We start from the raw sequence: 17,821 nt of genomic DNA, 5'->3' as shown, positions 1-17,821 counted from the left end.
TTATCTCGGGCCTTTGGCTGCCTCTCTGAGGCCCATGCCCACCAATAAAATGACAAAGCTTTGGAGAACAGGCACGGTTATGACCGATGGCCTCAATCACATGAATCGCTGCTCCGCTCTACCTAAAGAAACATATCAGCCATTTACAAAACCCCACACCTGTGGGCGATTCTACATGATTCTATATGGCACTGAATGTCACGCTTGTCATAGGTCACTGATTGCAACTACAGTTGTTAAATGAAGGAATTTTAATCCACCTGGCTGCACCTCATTTCAAGGGTCCCCTCAGGTTGCTTTTTACAGGAATATTACCCATGGGTCTGATGACAGAATGGGCTGATGCTTTGCAGAGTGAGGATAAGGGGCTATGACCCTATTTAAAAGAGGTTTTTAAACCTATTGCTGAAAAGTAGGTAGGATAAGCTGCTGTCACAGAAACACAAGATCAGGCTTCATCGTAAAGAAAGCAAATTGGTAGATTCTATAGAATGAAGACGACCCAGTCAAAAATCCAATGTGGGGAGGGTCATTCAAGAGGTTAGAAGGTTGGGACTGCAGAAATAAATGGCATAGGAGAAATGAAGACTCCAAAGAATGTGGGTAAGAAGGGCTGAGGAAGGGGGGAGAAGCAAGAAGGGTTACCAAACTTCTTGTGTCTTTTTGTCAGATGAAAAGAAAATATGAGGCCCACAAAGGGAAAAATGTGTCAGAACCAGCGGATCTCTGATCAAGGCATTTTCCTTCTGAGTCGTGAATGGCTTACCTCGGACTCTAATTCCGTGAGGTTGCCCACTATGTCTCTGCAATCCACAACTAAATCATCAAGATGATCCTGGAGGCATTCAAGCTCCTACAATTAAAACAAACAAAACAAAACCCGCGTCATTATGTGGTCACTTCCAAGACTAGTTGAAGCTGGGGGACTAAGCGTCTGTTTCCCACCGGGAGGCCCCTAGTCTGATTTCTTCAACAAGAGCAGCTCACTAGATACAGTACAAAGATCTGGAATTCAAACTGCCTAAGGAACAATTACCTGATGCAGCTGGTCTCAGTCCAAAAAAAAAAAAAGTTCTGAGGGCCAGAGGGCACCGTCTCCACACAAAAAGCAATTCAGGCTGCGGCCCAAGAGCTTGCCATGCTGGAGTTTGATCCCAAGCCTAAAACACATGCTGAGCTTTCTCTTGGAGCTCCCATACATTCCACGTCCAATGTACCATATGTGAAAATGAGCTTCGGACGTTCTTACTAATATTCCCTTTGGGAAAAGACACTGGTTGGTAAGATTAATGTGGTGATGTGGGGCTTTCCATGGATATCTACAAACCAGGTGAAAACTATTAGGTCAGTGTCTCAGGACTGGAATAGCGATAAAGATGTGTGACTGGCAGTCACTAAAATAGCTAGTTCGGAAAGACAGAAGCATAAGAAAAGCCTTTGATGCCAAGATTTTTCAAGTTTATTCTAAAAGGACTCTTTGAGATAAGTGTATCTCCATCTGTAGATGCCATCTTTCTGCAGACTTTGTGAACTGAATTTGGGCCACCCTCAAATCTAAGCACATTATTTTTTTCCTTCTGTTGGATCATCAGGTGAATTAAATAACTAGCACCTGCCAATAGTTATTTTCATATCAAACGGTTTTTGTTAAGGTGAAGACAGTTGGAGGTTGGGGGAAAGAGTATTCCAGGCATAAGGCACAGCCAGTGAAAATGCCTGGAATCAGGAGATGGAAGCATCTTGTTCAAGGAAGAGTCAAGAGGCCAGTGTCATCAATTGAAGGGGGAGGGGAGAGGAAGTGGTCCAAGGAGCCAGAGAGGTAGGAGGAGAAACAGGAGAGGAGGTGTCCTGAAAACCTAAAGAGAAAGCGATTCAAGGAGGAGAGTGATGAGCGGTGTCAGAGGCTGCAGAGGGGTCAAGGAGAAAGAGAACTGAGAAGAGGCCACTGGAGGTCATCAGCAACATTGGAGAGAATTCTGGTGGAATGATCAAGCTGGAAGTCACACCGTGGAGAGTTACAAAGAGGGGGAGGAAAGGAATGGAGGCACTGACCATAGACATCCTTCTCAAGGAGTTTAGCCACAAAAGGGAGGAGAGGGATGGGACAAGGGCTGGCAGCGATTAATGAAGGGAATGAGGGAGAATAGGCATATTTCTAGGCAGTGGGAAATAGGCAGTAGAGAGGGAAAGACAAGCAGGAGACAGCTCCATGCCCCTTCAGAGCCAACCTCCTAGAAAAAGCTGTCTACTTCCATGGCTCCCACACTTCTGCCCTTTCTTCTTAGTCCCCTGAAAGCCAGTTTCCAACCTCATCATCATTAAGTTCCTTTGTCCAAAGTTACCAGTGATCTCTTAATTGCTAAACCCAATGTCCTTTTCTGTCCTCACCCTCCCTGATCTTTTTCTGCAGGAGCTTCTTTTGCTGGTTTATCCGTTTTACCACAACCCCCGTGGGTACACCCAAAAGCTATGTCTTTGGCCCATGCCTTTTCTTTATCCATATTCTCTTGCTGGATAACTTCATCATCAATTCCCAAGAATTTCATTATCATCTCTATGCAGGGGGCAGCTAGGTGGCGCAGTGGATTAAGCACCAGCCCTGGATTCAGGAGGACCTGAGTTCAAATCCGGCCTCAGACACTTGACACTTACTAGCTGTGTGACCCTGGGCAAGTCACTTAACCCCCATTGTCCCGCCAAAAAAACAAACAAAAAAATCATCTCTATGCAGATGATCCTCAAATCTATATATCCAGCCCTGTGGTTTCTCCCAAGCTCCAGTCATCCATCTCCAGTTGCTTACTGGTTATTTCCAATGGAATGACATTTGACAACAGACATCTCAAACTGTCCAAAAAAAGAATTCTCCTCTCTTTTAAATCGCTCCTCCTAACATCCTTGTTTTCACTGATGTGACCACAGCTCCTCCTGGCACCTGGCACAAGCTTAGAATTCCCCTTGCTTCTTCTGTCTCCCTCAGCCCTATACTCAATCAATGGTTAAGGTTTGTCAATTCTGTTGCTACCTCCTAGCTCTTATCTGCCCCCTCCTCTCCGCTTACACTATCACCATTCAAATTCAGTGCTTCATCCCCCTTGCCTTCATCTGGACCATCAGACACATCTCCTAATGGGCCTCTTCCTCCTGTCTGTCCCTTCTCTAGTTCATCCTCCAAACAACTGCCAGGTGATAATCTTAAACGAGAGTTCTGGGACTCTCTCTCTCTTCCCTGCTCAAAAACCTGCGGCTTCTGTTGCCCCAGGCTAAGATACTGACTCTTTAGGGACCATTTAAAGGCTCTGGCTCATTTACCCGACTACTTTCCTGTTCTTTCCCCTCAGGCACTCGGAGCTCCTGGCCATTTCTAGCACATGACGTTCCATTTCCTGGTGTCTTAGCTCAGACTGTCCATCCACCTCTTTATCTTCTCTTTGGTAGTTCCCAGCTCCCTTTGGGGCTCAGCCCCACAGCCACTTCTGAGAAGCCTTTCCTGACTCGGTCAGGTGTTAATGCTTGGTGTTTAGGGGAACCTTTCAGGCCTCTAATAAGCTCCCTGAGGGTAAGACCTGTTTAGAGGATGTCTTAGCACCCCCAGGGCCAGGCATACAAGAAGTGCTTAATAAATGCTTGGCACTGGTTTCGTACCTGGCCCATCTCGGTTTTTTCACTGCACCACTTCCCCAGGTCAATGAGGCACTTGTCCTGGAGAGCAGGGTCCAGCTTCACGTCCATGGCTCGTTGGTGCAAGATCCTCTGGACTTCAGCTCGGCATTCTCGAGATAGCTACAAGGGAAAATGTGACAAGAGGGACTTTAAAGGGACCTATTTACAGACAAGGCAGTCCTGTAACTTAATCTCTGCTTCCCAGAACTAAATAACGAAATGAAACAACCACAGTAAGGCAGTGGGTTCTTGAAATCCTGGAAGGTTTCCTCCACAGCTGAGCAGTGTACCAGTGAGGAGGCTGCTAGGGGGCGCCACAGTGCATAGAGCAGCAAGCATAGAGTCAGAAAGACTCATTGTCCTTAGTTTCAAATTTGGCCTCAGATACTTTTAGCTGTGTGACCCTGGGCAAGTCACTGAACCCTGTTTCCTCATCTGTAAAATGAGCTGGAGCAGGAAATGGCAAACCATTCCAGCATCTTTGTCAAGAAACCTTCAAATGGGGTCACAAAGAGGCAGACATGACTGAAAAACAATAAGTGCCACTGAAGTACAAGAAGGCTGTCTAAATACAAATCCCCCATCCCCAAAAGGTAGGAGTCAACAGAGAACTATGGAGAGAAGGCCAGAAGAAGAATCTTGAGGTGTATTAAGTTACAACCACAGGTGTGTATCCCCAGAGGACATTCACCAGCATATCAACTACGGTGTGTGAAAGACCTTTGAGCCAGCACTTACGGAGTTATGGGGAGTAGTATTTTGCTTCACTCTGAGCATCTCCCTTTTAAAGAAACAACAAACAAGTGAAGATAGAGGTGGGAGAAATATTTGTTGGAGATCATATTGCAGGCTCCAAAACAGGCCCTGCCAAGTTCTCATTTTGATCCAATCATTGAATAAAAGTATTTGTTGGAGGGAGGGAATTGTTTTCAGCCATAATACTGGCACTTTCTCCTAGCACTAATTTTGTACTGGCTAAAATCACAACAATATGGAGTCAACTGATCCAACCACTTCTGAAGCCCAGAAGAAAAAGACACCCTGGACTGCATACTCTCCGGCCTTGCTCCTCAGTGCGGTAGGCATGTCTATATAAACAGGAGAACACAGCTCCGGGAGGCATGAGCTCACTGGTCTCATTCCAGCCATGGGTATGGCAAAGACGAGAAGCATCTCCTTGGCACTTGCGGTAAAGAACAGGGTCGAGTCTATAATGAAGAGAGTAAAAATGCAACTGCTTTTAACACGGTCCAATATACAATGGATTTGTAAGGGCTACAAAGGAGTTCCCTGTGGGGCGAGTGCTAGAAGATCTCAGAAAGCACAAAAATACTCTGTTCTTGGTAACCTTTCAGATGTCACCCACTTCAAAGCCTGATTTTGCCCTGAGAAAACACTAAGGTGGATAGATGTTGACTCTATATATCAGGAAAGAAAACTTGGACTTCACTTAAGAGATGGCATCCATGGTAATGCGTGACTCCTAGCAAACTCAGAGTCCATGCTGAACAATCACGGTCCCAACTGGGCAGCCAAAATATGTCTTTAACGACTCTGAAGGATGTATGGTGAAAAAATACTACCCATCCCCAGAGGAATAAATGATGCTGTCCGAATACAGAACAAAGCAGACTTTACCATTTTTTCCTTTATTTTTCTTGAGTTTTGGGGTCTAGGTTTTCTTTTCCAATATGACTAATATGGAAATGTGTTTTGCATGCCTACACATGCATAACCTATATAAAATTGCCTTTTAACTGAGAAGGGTGGGGAGGGGAGGAAGAGAGAGAATTTGGAACTCAAAATTTTAAAAACAAATGTCAAAAATTGTTTTTACATGTAATTGGGGAAAAATAAAATATAAAATTAAAAAAAATGTTTAAAGACATGTCTTTAAGCACAACACTTTTTGATATAGATACTATAAAGAAGAGACAAGTGTGTGACCAGCCCTAGCCTACTTATCATCTCATCCCCTTCTTTGTAACTCTCTCTCCTTCCTAGGTAATTCTATTTTTAGAGTGCTGATTATATGTATCAGTTCCAGTAAACATACCTACATCACATTTTAAGTCTGGGAATGAAGCAAAACTGGGAACAGAGCTTACTGCTCACTTATCTGTAAACATCATGGTAAGTTTAATTTCTGCCCTAACTATACAGTCAGCACTTTTGCTATGATGACTGAAAACAAGAAGAGAGCAGAGAAAGTAGCTTCAGAATTCCATAATTTTTATGAATGTTCAGGGATGAAATGGGAAAGCTGGAGATATAGCCTGTCTTCTTAGCCAACTTTGGACAACTTGGGTAAAAATAAAGATTTCTATACTTAAATCGTCAACTGACTTCAGAGAATTGAGAACAAAATATATGTAATCTTCCAGTAAAAGAAGTCACAAGAAGAAATCTTAGCAATAGCCCAAGGGTGTTTGGCTTAAACACAAAAATCAATATCATGGGGCAGCTAGGTGGTGCAGTGGATAGAGCACCGGCCCTGAAATCAGGAGGACTCGAATTCAAATCCGGCCTCAGACACTTAACACTTACTAGCTGTGTGACCCTGGGCAAGTCACTTAACCCCAATTGCCTCACCCCCCCCCCAAATCAATACCATGAGAACATGGAGCACCCCAACCTATTCATTACCTGTTGGTCTGGGGGTTAAGAGTGAAACTGCATTGATAAGACAGCCTTCTATGTCTCTTTCCCAGCAATCAATTTGGATAAGTTGGATAAGAGGTGAACTAAAAACCAAGTTGTTACTTTTTGATAGTAAGGTCTTCATAAAAAAGGGTGGTTTCAATCACTTTGAATTCAGAAGGAAAAACAAAAACAACAACAACAAAAAGGAAAAACAAATTCCCATGTACTACAACAATCAATAAAACAAACAAAAAATACACTGAAAATTTGCTTTCCTCGAAGGCTCTAGGGTTTTTTTTCACAGACAGACATGTGGATACCAGGATTCTGACCTTGTACTTACAAACTGGTGCTACCTGGTGACAGCTTAGCAGTGGACTCTGGGTTCAAAAGGCTACACTGAAAGCAATAAAAGTCAGGTCTCTGAGGATCAGTCTGCTACCAATCCTAGGAAAAAGAAACTCCAATTCTTTCTACTGACAACTTCTAAGATTAGAAGGTGAAGTGGACTTTGCCGAAAGACGCTTACTTCCAGTCTCGAGAGATGAAATACTGCAGCTCAAGTAGTCGGTGCTCACAGTCTTCAACCATCTTCTCTGTGTAGAGATGCTCCATCAGGCAAGAAAGGATCCTGCCCACAGGGAGGGAGAAAGGGCACCAGAAGAGTCAGAGCACACTCACAACACTTTTACAACACAAATGCATCTCATAAATATGTGCGGAGCACCTACTATGTGCTTGCCCTGTGCTGTGCCATGGGGATTTTTAAAAAATGGACCAGGGGCAGCTAGGTGGCGCAGTGGATAGAGCACCGGCCCTGGATTCAGGAGGACCTGAGTTCAAATCCAGCCTCAGACACTTAACACTTACTAGCTGTGTGACCCTGGGCAATTCACTTAACCCCAATTGCCTCACTAAAAAAAAAAAAAAAAAAAAAAGGACCTATGATTTCACTGGGGCAGGGAACTCAGATGAGAAAAGTCCTGCCAGTATGCATCCACAACTGTTCTGTGACCTGGAGCCTTGCAAGAGGCACGTGTAGCTGGCAGGAATCTGACTGTGGTTACAGCACAGTCAGCAGAGGCAAAGCTCAAAAGCTCAAAAGGAGAAACTTCCTGTCTGCAAGACCTTCCATTTTACTGGGTGACACAACATGTGTATGAATCAAAGAGTTAGCACTCCCTCATCTTGGAGATGAGGAATCAGGCATTCAGTGAGTCGTCCATGTGGTCTCAGTCAGACGTGACAGACAAGGGAGCATGCTCTTTGACTCTAAATCTAGGGCTCTTCCCACTGCACACTAACAACTGAAGGAATCAGAGGAGGCAAGGAGGAGGTGGCACCTAGGAGGAAGAGGATGCTAAGGAGGAGGTCCATGTATGAGGGTGGGGTAGGGAGAAGGAAAGCATGAAAGGGGAGAAGCACAGCCAAGGCAGGCCAAGCTAGACTATGGAGGTCTTTAAACACGAGTCAAAAGAATTTATGAGCTATCCTTGAGGCAACAGGGAAAACAGTAAAGAGTTTTTGAACAGGGAAGTGACATGCTCATACCTTTGTCTGAAGATCAACTTTAGGAGCCATGTGGAAGATGGATCAAAGATGGGAAAGTGGAAGTAGGGAGCCTATCTAAGAGGCAGAAGCTGATAAGGACCTGAAATAGTGGTGCTTATTTGAGGGGGGAGAAGGTGACATGGAGGTGAACTAACAAAACTTGGCCATGGAACGGATATAGGGTGTGATGAAGTGGAAAGGAATAAAGAGTAACAGGGGAGAAATAGGGAAATTTGGAGAAGAGGTTCTACTGCACATGTTGAGCATAAACTGGTGATGGGCCATCTAGTTGAAGATACGGAATGAGGATTAAGGAAAGAGATACAACTCCGGATAGACAGATTTGAGAGTTAATAGCTTACAGGTAACTGAATTCATGAAAGTAGGTATGATCATCAAGGAAGTATATGGAAGGGACCCAAGGCAGGGTTCTGAGGGGCTACCTACAATTAGGGAACTAGAAATGAACAATGACAAAGCAAAGGAGAATAACAATTAAGACGGGTATCAGGTAGAATATGACAAAAAGAGAAAAGCTAGGAAGAAAAAAATGGATAATGGTGTCAGAGGCTGAAAAAAATCGAAGAATCAAGGAATGAAAAAAGAACAGTTGATTTGATAGCAATAAAGTAGTGAGGCTGCTTGGAGAGAGTAATTTTCAGTAGAGTGGTAGGGGGAGAATAAGCCAATGAGAAAGAGATAAAACATACGACTTTCACTGTGAAAGGGAAGAAAGTTATAGGATGAAAGCTCAAGGCAACAGGAGGGTCAAATGAAGGTTTTCTATGTGTAATGATTAGAATGACGCCACCTACTGGAGACTTGCTGTGGAGAGCTCCACCATGAGGAAAATGCCTCAGAGGCATTGTGGCTTTTCCTTGGCGTCAGGAAATGACGTTTGCTCATGGGTGCTGTCTATCAAGTCTACCAGCCAATCAACTGGAGGAGCCTCCTATGGTCTGGGAGGAGACAGGAAGGAGGAAAGGGAGCCGGCGCAGGGAGCGCTGGCCTTTTTTGGCTTCCGGACTTGATGGTGGTGGCGGCAGAGGACTTCACAGGAAATTTGAGGAAAGATAGGAATGCCAGGCTGTTAGAATTCTGTTCTCAATCTTTTTCTTTCTATTTTCCAATAAACCCTTAAAAACCTAAACTCGTTTTATCAGTGATTTTTAGTCAGTTTCCCCCAAACTGGGGGAACACATTAGAATCTACATTTAGAATCTTAAATTACACATATGGAAGTGAGAAGCTCAGGCATATTTAAGGACAGCAGAATGAAGTCAGCAGAAAGAGAGGGAAGATGAGAGAACATGACGAGAAGGGGTCAAGGCCTCAAGGAGGCAGGAGGGGATGAGAACAAGAGCATAAGTAGAAGGTTGATCTTGGGAAGGGAAAGGGTCCCCTTTGCTCCAGAGACTGGATCAGAGGAAAAGATGAAAAAAGTTTCTGTGGTACGGAGTAGGAAAAATGAGCGAGTTCATGAACTAGTCAGACTTTTCCGTGTAGCTTTGGAAACAACTACTTGGCTACTTTCCCAGGACAAGTAGGAATTTACACTTGAGAGGAGACTTCCTTTGCCTTTCTTTACTCGAACTCCTTTCATTATGCTGTCATGTGTACAATTAACTCCAATACTTGTATATACTATAGTAACCTGAAGCTGATTTCATCCTTCTAAGGGCTCAACTAGACTACACATTCTCTAAATAGTGTGAACACTGACTCTTTTCCTCTCATCCAAATTCTGACAATTTCTACTCTTTGGATAGAAGTACACAACACATAACTGTCTATTGGTTGGAAATACTGCCTAATTTGATCAACAAGGGAGCTCAAGAAAACAGAGTCAGGGCATACTATCCTATGAGGTTTTTTCTTCATTCATTTCCTTGATTGCTCACTCAGTGGTCTGATTTAGCACTATTTGTGATCATTTAAAGAATCACAGGATCTAGGCCTCGAAGGAGATAAGTACCTTGTCACACTTATCCTAAGTGCAAAGCTGGATTCACACTCACGTTGGAATCTCCAACCCAGAAGCTGGGCTAAACTCAGTGAGCCCCACACTTTAAATGGCTAGCCCCAGACATGCCAACCAGACACCTAGGATGGTGATCTTCCCTCAAAATTCCTCTCCCTTCCCCCAGTTCTCAACCTCCTGCTTTGGGAAAAATCCCCTAATTAATTGTCCTATGACTCAATTCACCATTGCTGTGACATCTGAGGCCATGCCTCCTGTCTGATCAGCACCCATATGTGTTATATGTGTAAGCTCCTTGATGGTAAGAACTATCTCACTTTTGTATTCATGTCCTCAGCACTTAGCACAGTGCCTAAAAAATGTTTTTTCATTTATTTCTTCATTTCACCATGGTTGATCAGATATGACCTAGGTCTCCTATACACAACAGGATAATAGATGAAGAGCTGGGAAGGATAAAAGAACCATTTGGCCTAACCTCTTCATTTTACAGATGAGGAAAATGAAACTGAGAGTTAAGTGACTTACTCACAGTCATAAAGTTAGTTAAGGAGCAGAGCTGGGATCCAATCCCAGGTCCCCAGATTTCAAATTCAGCACCTTACATAAATCACAGTGGACCAAAGTGTTCAGATCTCATTTCCAAAACTAGTTTGAACAAATGTTGATGTAAATTCAGTTACAGATTTTAAAACTTCCTCATTCCCAAATCATCCAAGTAACTTAGATTTCCAGACTTAGAATTCACTTTAAAATCTTATGGCCAGCAAAGCAAAAAAACAAGAACAAACAAAAAAATCTTACGGCTGGGCAGCTAGGCGGTACAGTGGATAGAGCACCGGCCCTAGATTCAGGAGGACCTGAGTTCAAATCCAGCCTCAGACACTTGACACTTACTACCTGTGTGACCCTGGGCAAGTCACTTAACCGCAACTGCCTCAAAAAAAAAAAATCTTATGGCCTACTCCTCTACTCAACCTAGGTCAACAGAGGAATCACAGAATTTGAGAGATGACAACAGGGAACACAGGGGAAATCTAGTTCAACCCACAAACAAAAGACCTTTTTGTCACATCGCACCTAGAAAGTGGCTGTCTCCAGCCTCTGCTTGGAGACCTCCAAAGGGAGCACTGGCCCCTTGTCAAAGCAGGCCATTCCCCTCTGGGACACTTTTCCTGACACTGAGCCTATATCGCTTGTAACATTCTCCTTCCTTGGACCTTTCCAAGCCTGGCTCTGCCCCCAGGGATAAAGGAAACCAGTCTGACCCCTCCCCCACAGTGATAACCATTGAAATACTAGAAGACAACTATCCTGCCCCCTCTGATCTTCTCCAGGATAACCAGGCCCAGCTCCTTCAACTGACCCTGAGATGCCATGGGCTGAGGGCCCTTCCCCAACCTGGTTGCCCTCCTCTGGACCCTCTCTAGCTTGTCAGAGCCCCTCTGACAACCTGGTACTCAGAACTGGGCATGGTGCTCTGAGAGAGGCCTGGCAGGGCACAGTCGCCTCCTGACTCCTAAAAGCTGTTGTCCTTCTCAGGGCAGTGCATGACGCCAATAGTGTCACAGCACTGACAGTCACAGCCTGGACTCCACCTCCAACCACAAGCATGCCACTTCCTTAATCAAAAACTCTGAAAGGTCTCTGTCTGGTTATAACCTACGATTCCATCTCTCCCAATGTGTTAGCCCCCTCCCTTCAACCAATCTTCCTTCTCCTTGTGACCTCTCCACCCCCATCGGTGTTTTCTCAGACAAATAACTCTGCTCTGACTTGACTGGGCCCAGAGGGAGGTAGTCTAATGCTTCACTGTCCTCTGCTCTCACATCCTTCCCCATACAATCAGCCTCCTCCACTCCTCACATCCTTCTGAAGAGAGTGGGAGCAAGTCACCCAACTGAGCACACCACAAATGGAGGTTATTTAACTTCAACTGGGCTTCACCACAGCAAGAAAATCCTTTGACTCCTCCACTAGCTAACCCAGTGGTATCAAACTCAAACGGAAACATATTGAATTGCTTGTGTTTGGGGGCAGCTAGGTGGCCCAGTGGATAAAGCAGTAGCCCTGGATTCAGGAGGACCTGAGTTCAAATCTGGCCTCAGACACTTGATACTTACTAGCTGTGTGACCCTGGGCAAGTCACTTAACCCTCACTGCCCCGAAACAATAACAACAAAGTTTGAGTTCCTAAGGGGGTGGGGTGGGGGGTGGAGGGAGGGAGGAAGAGAATTTGGAACACAAAGTTTAAAAAAATTGCTGTTAATTTTTTTTTTACATGTAACTTGGGGAAAAAGAATAAAATTCTAAATAAAACTCAAATAGAAATGGGGGCCACTAAACTATACCTAAGGAACCCTGTGGGCCACATACAGACTTAGTCTAATCTCTCTGTCCTAACCCACTCTCCACCAAGGATATTTTAACACCTCTGTTTTCCTGAAACTTTCTACACCTCCTCCTCCTTCCTCCAACTGAGGACTTTGCCTCAGACTATACTGTGAACATGGAGGTCAATAGCTCTGAGAGCCCTTTTCTTCTCTTCATCCCCCAATGCCCCAAGATCATCCCATACTCTCACCTACTTTAGGTCAATCTTTGAGAACTAGTGTTTAGCAGCCAACCTTTTGGAAAGCCTCTGTGTCACCGCACGGTGCCCCTCAGGACGATGCTCTGCCTTATTCTTGGGGTAATGCTGTGGGGTGCAACAGGCTGGGGCCATCACTGCCACACTCCTTGGGTGTGGGGGGGCAGGGTGGCATGAATGGATTTCGTAGAGGGGGGGGTCACATGGAGATTGGGCTCTGCCCCTTGGCTTAGCAATTGAAGCATCTCCAAAAAGAACAAAACCGTGTCTTAGGAAGAGGTATTGTCCTTGGTCACCTTCTACCGAACACTATTTCTGTTCAAAAACCAGAGTCTGGTAATATGGGTGCCAGCAGGGGAAGACAGCGGGACTCCCCTATCAGGGCCTTCTGGTTCTAGGTTCACTATCCCTTTCATTTGATCTTTCAGCACCTCAGTTTCTTTACTTTAAAACGAAGGCACAGAACTCAATGGTCTTTAAGGCCACTTCAAGCACTAAATCAGATCTTTTCCTACTACTAACATGGTTACCATTAATTCATATGCTTATCACTTCTCACTTAGATTACTGCAAAAGCCTCCTAACGTTTCTCTGTCTCAAATCTTGCCCACCCTCCAAGTATCTATTCCATTCTCAAGAGAGTGAACAAAGTGACCCATTACTCCCCTCTCATTCAATAACCTACAGTGGCTCCCTACTGCTTCTATGACCCCAAACTCCTTTTAAAGAGTCGAAAGCTTTTAAATCCCTTCACAACTTGGCCTTAATGTAACATTCCAGTCTTCCATTGCACCAATATCCTTAATATCATTTTACCCTCTGGCTAAACTGACCTTCTTACCCTCTTCTGGAAAGAAGGGGTTCCCTACTTCCTTCAAGACTCACTTTAAAGCCCACCTGCTAAAGCAAGCCTCCACACTGCTGGTGCTGCCCCATCTCTAGACTGTCCCGTCGCTGTTCTTTACACCCTTCTCTATGGCCACGAGAGAATTTCAGTTCTGGGAGAACAGGGACTACTATCTCATGTCCTTAGATGTTCATGGAGCCAGCACAGTATAGTACACAGTCTAGACAGAGAGTACAGTAGGCACGTGAGAGATGATTGCCTGCTACATGGAACGCGACTGTACGTGGTGAAGAAGGCACCTACATTGGGTCTCCAGATCGTATGTGCTTGCAGGCCGTCTGTATTACAGATTCACAAGCTTCATTCAAAGCTCGGTCAATGCGATAATCGGCACCAGGGTCAGTTTCTTGAATCAGTGTTTGAAGCTAGATGAGAGTAATTTGAGAAAGTAAAAGAGTTACTGAGTCAGTAGGGCAGATTGATGCCAAACACAATGACTAACACTCACTTATTCACGTTCAATGTCCCTTTTAAAAAACTTTTATTTTATTTTATCTTTGTTTTTTTCACAACCTTCATTTCCCAAGGGATCTCTTCCCCACCCAGAGAACCAGCCCTTCAAACAAGGAATAAAAGAGATACAAAAACCAGTTCAGCAAAATTAACAAATGCCTTGACCAAGGCTAACATCCTGTACTGTGTTCTGCACCCCCCAAAAGGGGAAGATTTGGGCCTTCCTGGCTCACTTCCTGCTTGCTGCTGCTCTTTTATCTGCATGCTACAAGTCCTGGTGCGTGCAGTTACGGCGCTTTAGCTTCCCTGACTTTGCATCAGTTCATGTGCCTCTTTCCACACCTCTCTGGATGCTTGCTATCTGCTTATTTTATAGCAAGTAATACTCCATTACATCTCTATGCAGGATTTTTTTTTTTTTTGGACATTCCTCCATTCATGAGGCAGCTACTGTTTCCAGTTCTTTGCAACTTTAATCTGTAACATTATAATGATATGTCCTTATTCTGATTACCTTCTAGGTACCACAAAGTCTCTTCTGACTGGTGTCTCTTTCTGAATCTATAGTCTTTTGTTTTAGATTCAGTGAAGATCCCTTGCCTATACAGACTGAGTCGTGTCTGAACCATACTTTCAGGTTCCATTGGACAAGGTTGTGGAAGAAGGAACAAGAAGTTGTGTATGTGAAGTAAATGGGTCAATGATCAATAAGCATTTATTAAGCACCAACTATGTGCCAGACACTGTGCTAAGTGCTAGAGATACCAAAAAAACAATCTATAGTAGAAAAGGGGAGACCATGAGCTTTGTGTCAGGATGTCCAAGAATAGAAAAGTGAATAGAAAAGTGATACAAAAGAAAAAGAGAAGGAAAAGGGCAGTTCTATGATTAGACCTTAAAAACCAGACTTCAGACCCTTCCTGATGAGGAGGGGACTGTATGTACTGAGAAAGAAGAAGCTGCTTGTCCTCCCAAAAAAGGGACTTCAGAGCCCCAGAACTGATGAGGGAAGAGCTTCTCCAGGGAAGGCCAAAGGAAGAACCCAAGATATGACAGGAGCTAGTGATTCCTTTTTCCTGGTCACTGAAGGAGCCATTTGCTGACCCGGGTTAATGGGACATGTACCTAACATGTACATAACAGAGATCTTATGGAGACTCATCAAAACATGACACCTACTCACTTCTGGTGACTCACTCACACAGTCCCAGAAGGAACTTAAAAAGTGTTGCCAATGGTTGTGAAGCCTTGGGGGGAAACAGGTTGTGTTTTACTCTTCACTTTAATTTGAAGTGTGGAGCTGGCTAAGAAAGGGGAATCTGAGAATGGTACTTCTAGCTAAGCCTTTAAGTACAGGGATGTCAGCTACTTGGACAGAGAAGGAATGCCCCTTTCAAAGAATGCTGCCTACGTATTTGCCTCCAAATTAGATATTGTAGAGATAGCTACAACGAAGGAAGAGAAAGAGTTGAGAAATCCAGAACTTTCCAGGAAGAAAACAGTACTAAAATTCATGGCTTCAAATGTCTAAATAGAAATGACTAATGTTAAGGCAAAAAACAGGAGGAACTAGATATTCCAACTCCCAGTTACAAGGGAGACTTGGTACAAGGAAACCCATGCCTGGAATGTGGCTCTGGGCAGAGAGACAGCAGTTGCTCTCTGAAGAAAGAGGACATGGGCTAAGGGAGTGGATGTGAGTCGAGGTAGCACCGCATATTAAGAAGGCATACTTGGGGGCAGCTAGGTGGTGCAGTGGATAGAGCACCAGCCCTGGAATCAGGAGTACCTGAGTTCAAATCCGGCCTCAGACACTTAACACTTACTAGCTGTGTGACCTTGGGCAAGTCACTTAACCCCAATTGCCTCACTAAAAAAAAAAAAAGGCACACTTGGGGTAGCTAGGTGGTGCAGTGGATAAAGCACTAGCCCTAGATTCAGGAGGACCTGAGTTCAAATCTGCCCACAGACACTTGACACTTACTAGCTGTGTGACCCTGGGCAAGTCACTTAATCCTCATTCATTGCCCCCCCCCCAAAAAAAAACACCATACTCATGGAGAAGTCCAGAAACCAGAGGAGGAAGTACATTAGAGAGCAATCAACAGAGGGAAATGCAGAAATGATCTGGCCATTAGAATTTATTACTGACCATCCAGACAGTAAGGAAAGAGAGGAGGCAGCTTGGGGAAAAGACCATAAGTCTGGCACAAAGGAGTGACTATAATAGTGATGAGGGACTTCGATCAATCATCTACTAGAGCTTTTTTTCCAGCCAAAGGCAGAGTCACTAATAACTTCTTGATTTGCTTTATCAATAATTTCATCATTCAGAAGGTGAAGGAATATCAAGGAAGAACTGGCTGCTGGGCTGGAGATGAGAGGAACCTTAGAGGTGTGGGGAGGACACTGACCACTTCATCTACAGTTTGTGACAGAGGATGGGAAATCTGGCTATAGACCAACATGCTAGTACTAGATTTTGTAAACAAAAAACCAGATTTCAAAAAGTTCAGATAAAAGTTGGGGATAATCCTATGGATTAAAATGCTTCAGGGGAAGTCAGGTTAAGGGGGATGAGAGAAGCTTACAAATAAAATACTCAAGACACAAAGGGAAACAATTCCAACAAGGAGAAAAATAAAATTTGCCTGAAGAGAAGAATGTGGAAAGAAAGGGAACTGACAAACCCAGCTTAGATTTAAAAAAAGAAATGTAGTGAAGATAGAAGAAGCAAGGTTAGGTAACAGAATATGCATAGAAGATTGGGATAGTCCTATAAAAATAACATACCTGAATTCATCCCTCAGTGATTAAAAAAACACCCTCTCAATCACATTCTTAACCCCAGGTGGTCATTATTCTAACTCCCTTCTCTCCCTTGCCTAACTGATCCCTCATTCCCAACCCCCTCAACCATACCCCACCAGGAGCCTATGGGAAAGCTATACATCCCCTTCTAATGTGTTCTCTGGAATGCCTGACCCAAGAGAAACAAAACTACATTTCATCTTAAACCTTTTCCTCTCTTGCTCCGCTCCCTCCACCTTCTTTTATCTCTTTCATGATGACACAGCTTCCCTGGCCACCATTTCCAATCAGACCCCAGACTCAGTGGTGGTATTTGGGGAAATGGAATGCTCCTTGCTCCAAATGGCTACTTCTAAGCTCTCCCTCTACCACCATCACTGAGTTCTAACTTCTTTGCGGTTCATTGAAAATATATTTATCCTAATCAAGATTCTGGTAGCTGTCGTCTACTGACCTTCTGGACACACTTTTTACATAAACAAATGACCCCAGTTCATCTCATCTCCTCCAGCAGATTGTTCCCTTTGTCATCCTCACTCTCACCTACAATCTGTTGGCTGCTTTCCTGCTGCCAGTAAACATACACATATCTCTCTACCCTCAAAAAAATTCCTCATTTGATCTGTCCATCCCCACAAGCTATCATCCCATATCTCTCCCTTTCCTGGTTAAACTTTTGTAGGACATCAATAATCGATGTCTCCACTTTCTCCAGTCTCACTCTCTTATTCCAACTCTGTATTCCAGCTTCTGACTAGGCTATTCAATTTTACCAATGATCTCTTAGCTGAAAAAAATCTAATAGCTTTTTCTCAAACCTCATCCTTACTGACCTCTCTATATTCTTTGATACTGTTAACCACTCCCTTCTCCCTTATAATCTCTTCTCTCTAGGATTCCACAAAATTATTCTATCCTAGTTCTCCTACCTCTCTGACAGATGTGATCATATGTGATTGCTGAGCCACTGTCAGTGATATGTGAAATGAGAAAGGTATCACAAGATTGAATAGCAAGTATCCTGATTTTCAAAACTAGTCAAGACAACAGAATCTACAAATTACAGGCCAGTGAGCTTGATTTCAATTATGGATCATTAAAGAGATTACGGATCAATGCAATGATGAACTGTAGAGGCCCAATGAAGAATGATACCCACCTCCTGACAAAGAGGTGATGGAGTAATATGCAGAATAAGAAATGCATTTTTAGACATGATCAG

General features: G+C 43.9%; 1 protein-coding gene across 2 annotated transcripts in view; it reads right to left on the bottom strand.

Moving 5' to 3' along the window:
* Positions 1-17,821, bottom strand: part of GLG1 (golgi glycoprotein 1) — a 149,962-nt gene that overhangs the window by 22,600 nt on the left and 109,541 nt on the right. The window contains exons 9-13 of one of the 2 annotated variants that reach the window (XM_043988573.1): positions 13,579-13,700; positions 6,836-6,937; positions 4,718-4,871; positions 3,646-3,783; positions 767-853 (exon numbers count right to left, since the gene is read on the bottom strand). In XM_043988573.1, coding sequence (XP_043844508.1) covers positions 767-853; positions 3,646-3,783; positions 4,718-4,871; positions 6,836-6,937; positions 13,579-13,700 — 603 coding nt within the window. The remainder of the gene's footprint in view (positions 1-766; positions 854-3,645; positions 3,784-4,717; positions 4,872-6,835; positions 6,938-13,578; positions 13,701-17,821) is intronic. The other variant, XM_043988574.1, reaches the window with a different exon arrangement.

The sequence above is a fragment of the Dromiciops gliroides genome, chromosome 2, assembly GCF_019393635.1.
Source record: "Dromiciops gliroides isolate mDroGli1 chromosome 2, mDroGli1.pri, whole genome shotgun sequence".
NCBI lineage: Eukaryota > Metazoa > Chordata > Mammalia > Microbiotheria > Microbiotheriidae > Dromiciops > Dromiciops gliroides.
Note: the sequence above shows the minus strand (reverse complement) of the source record. Positions and strands in the feature narration are given on the sequence as shown.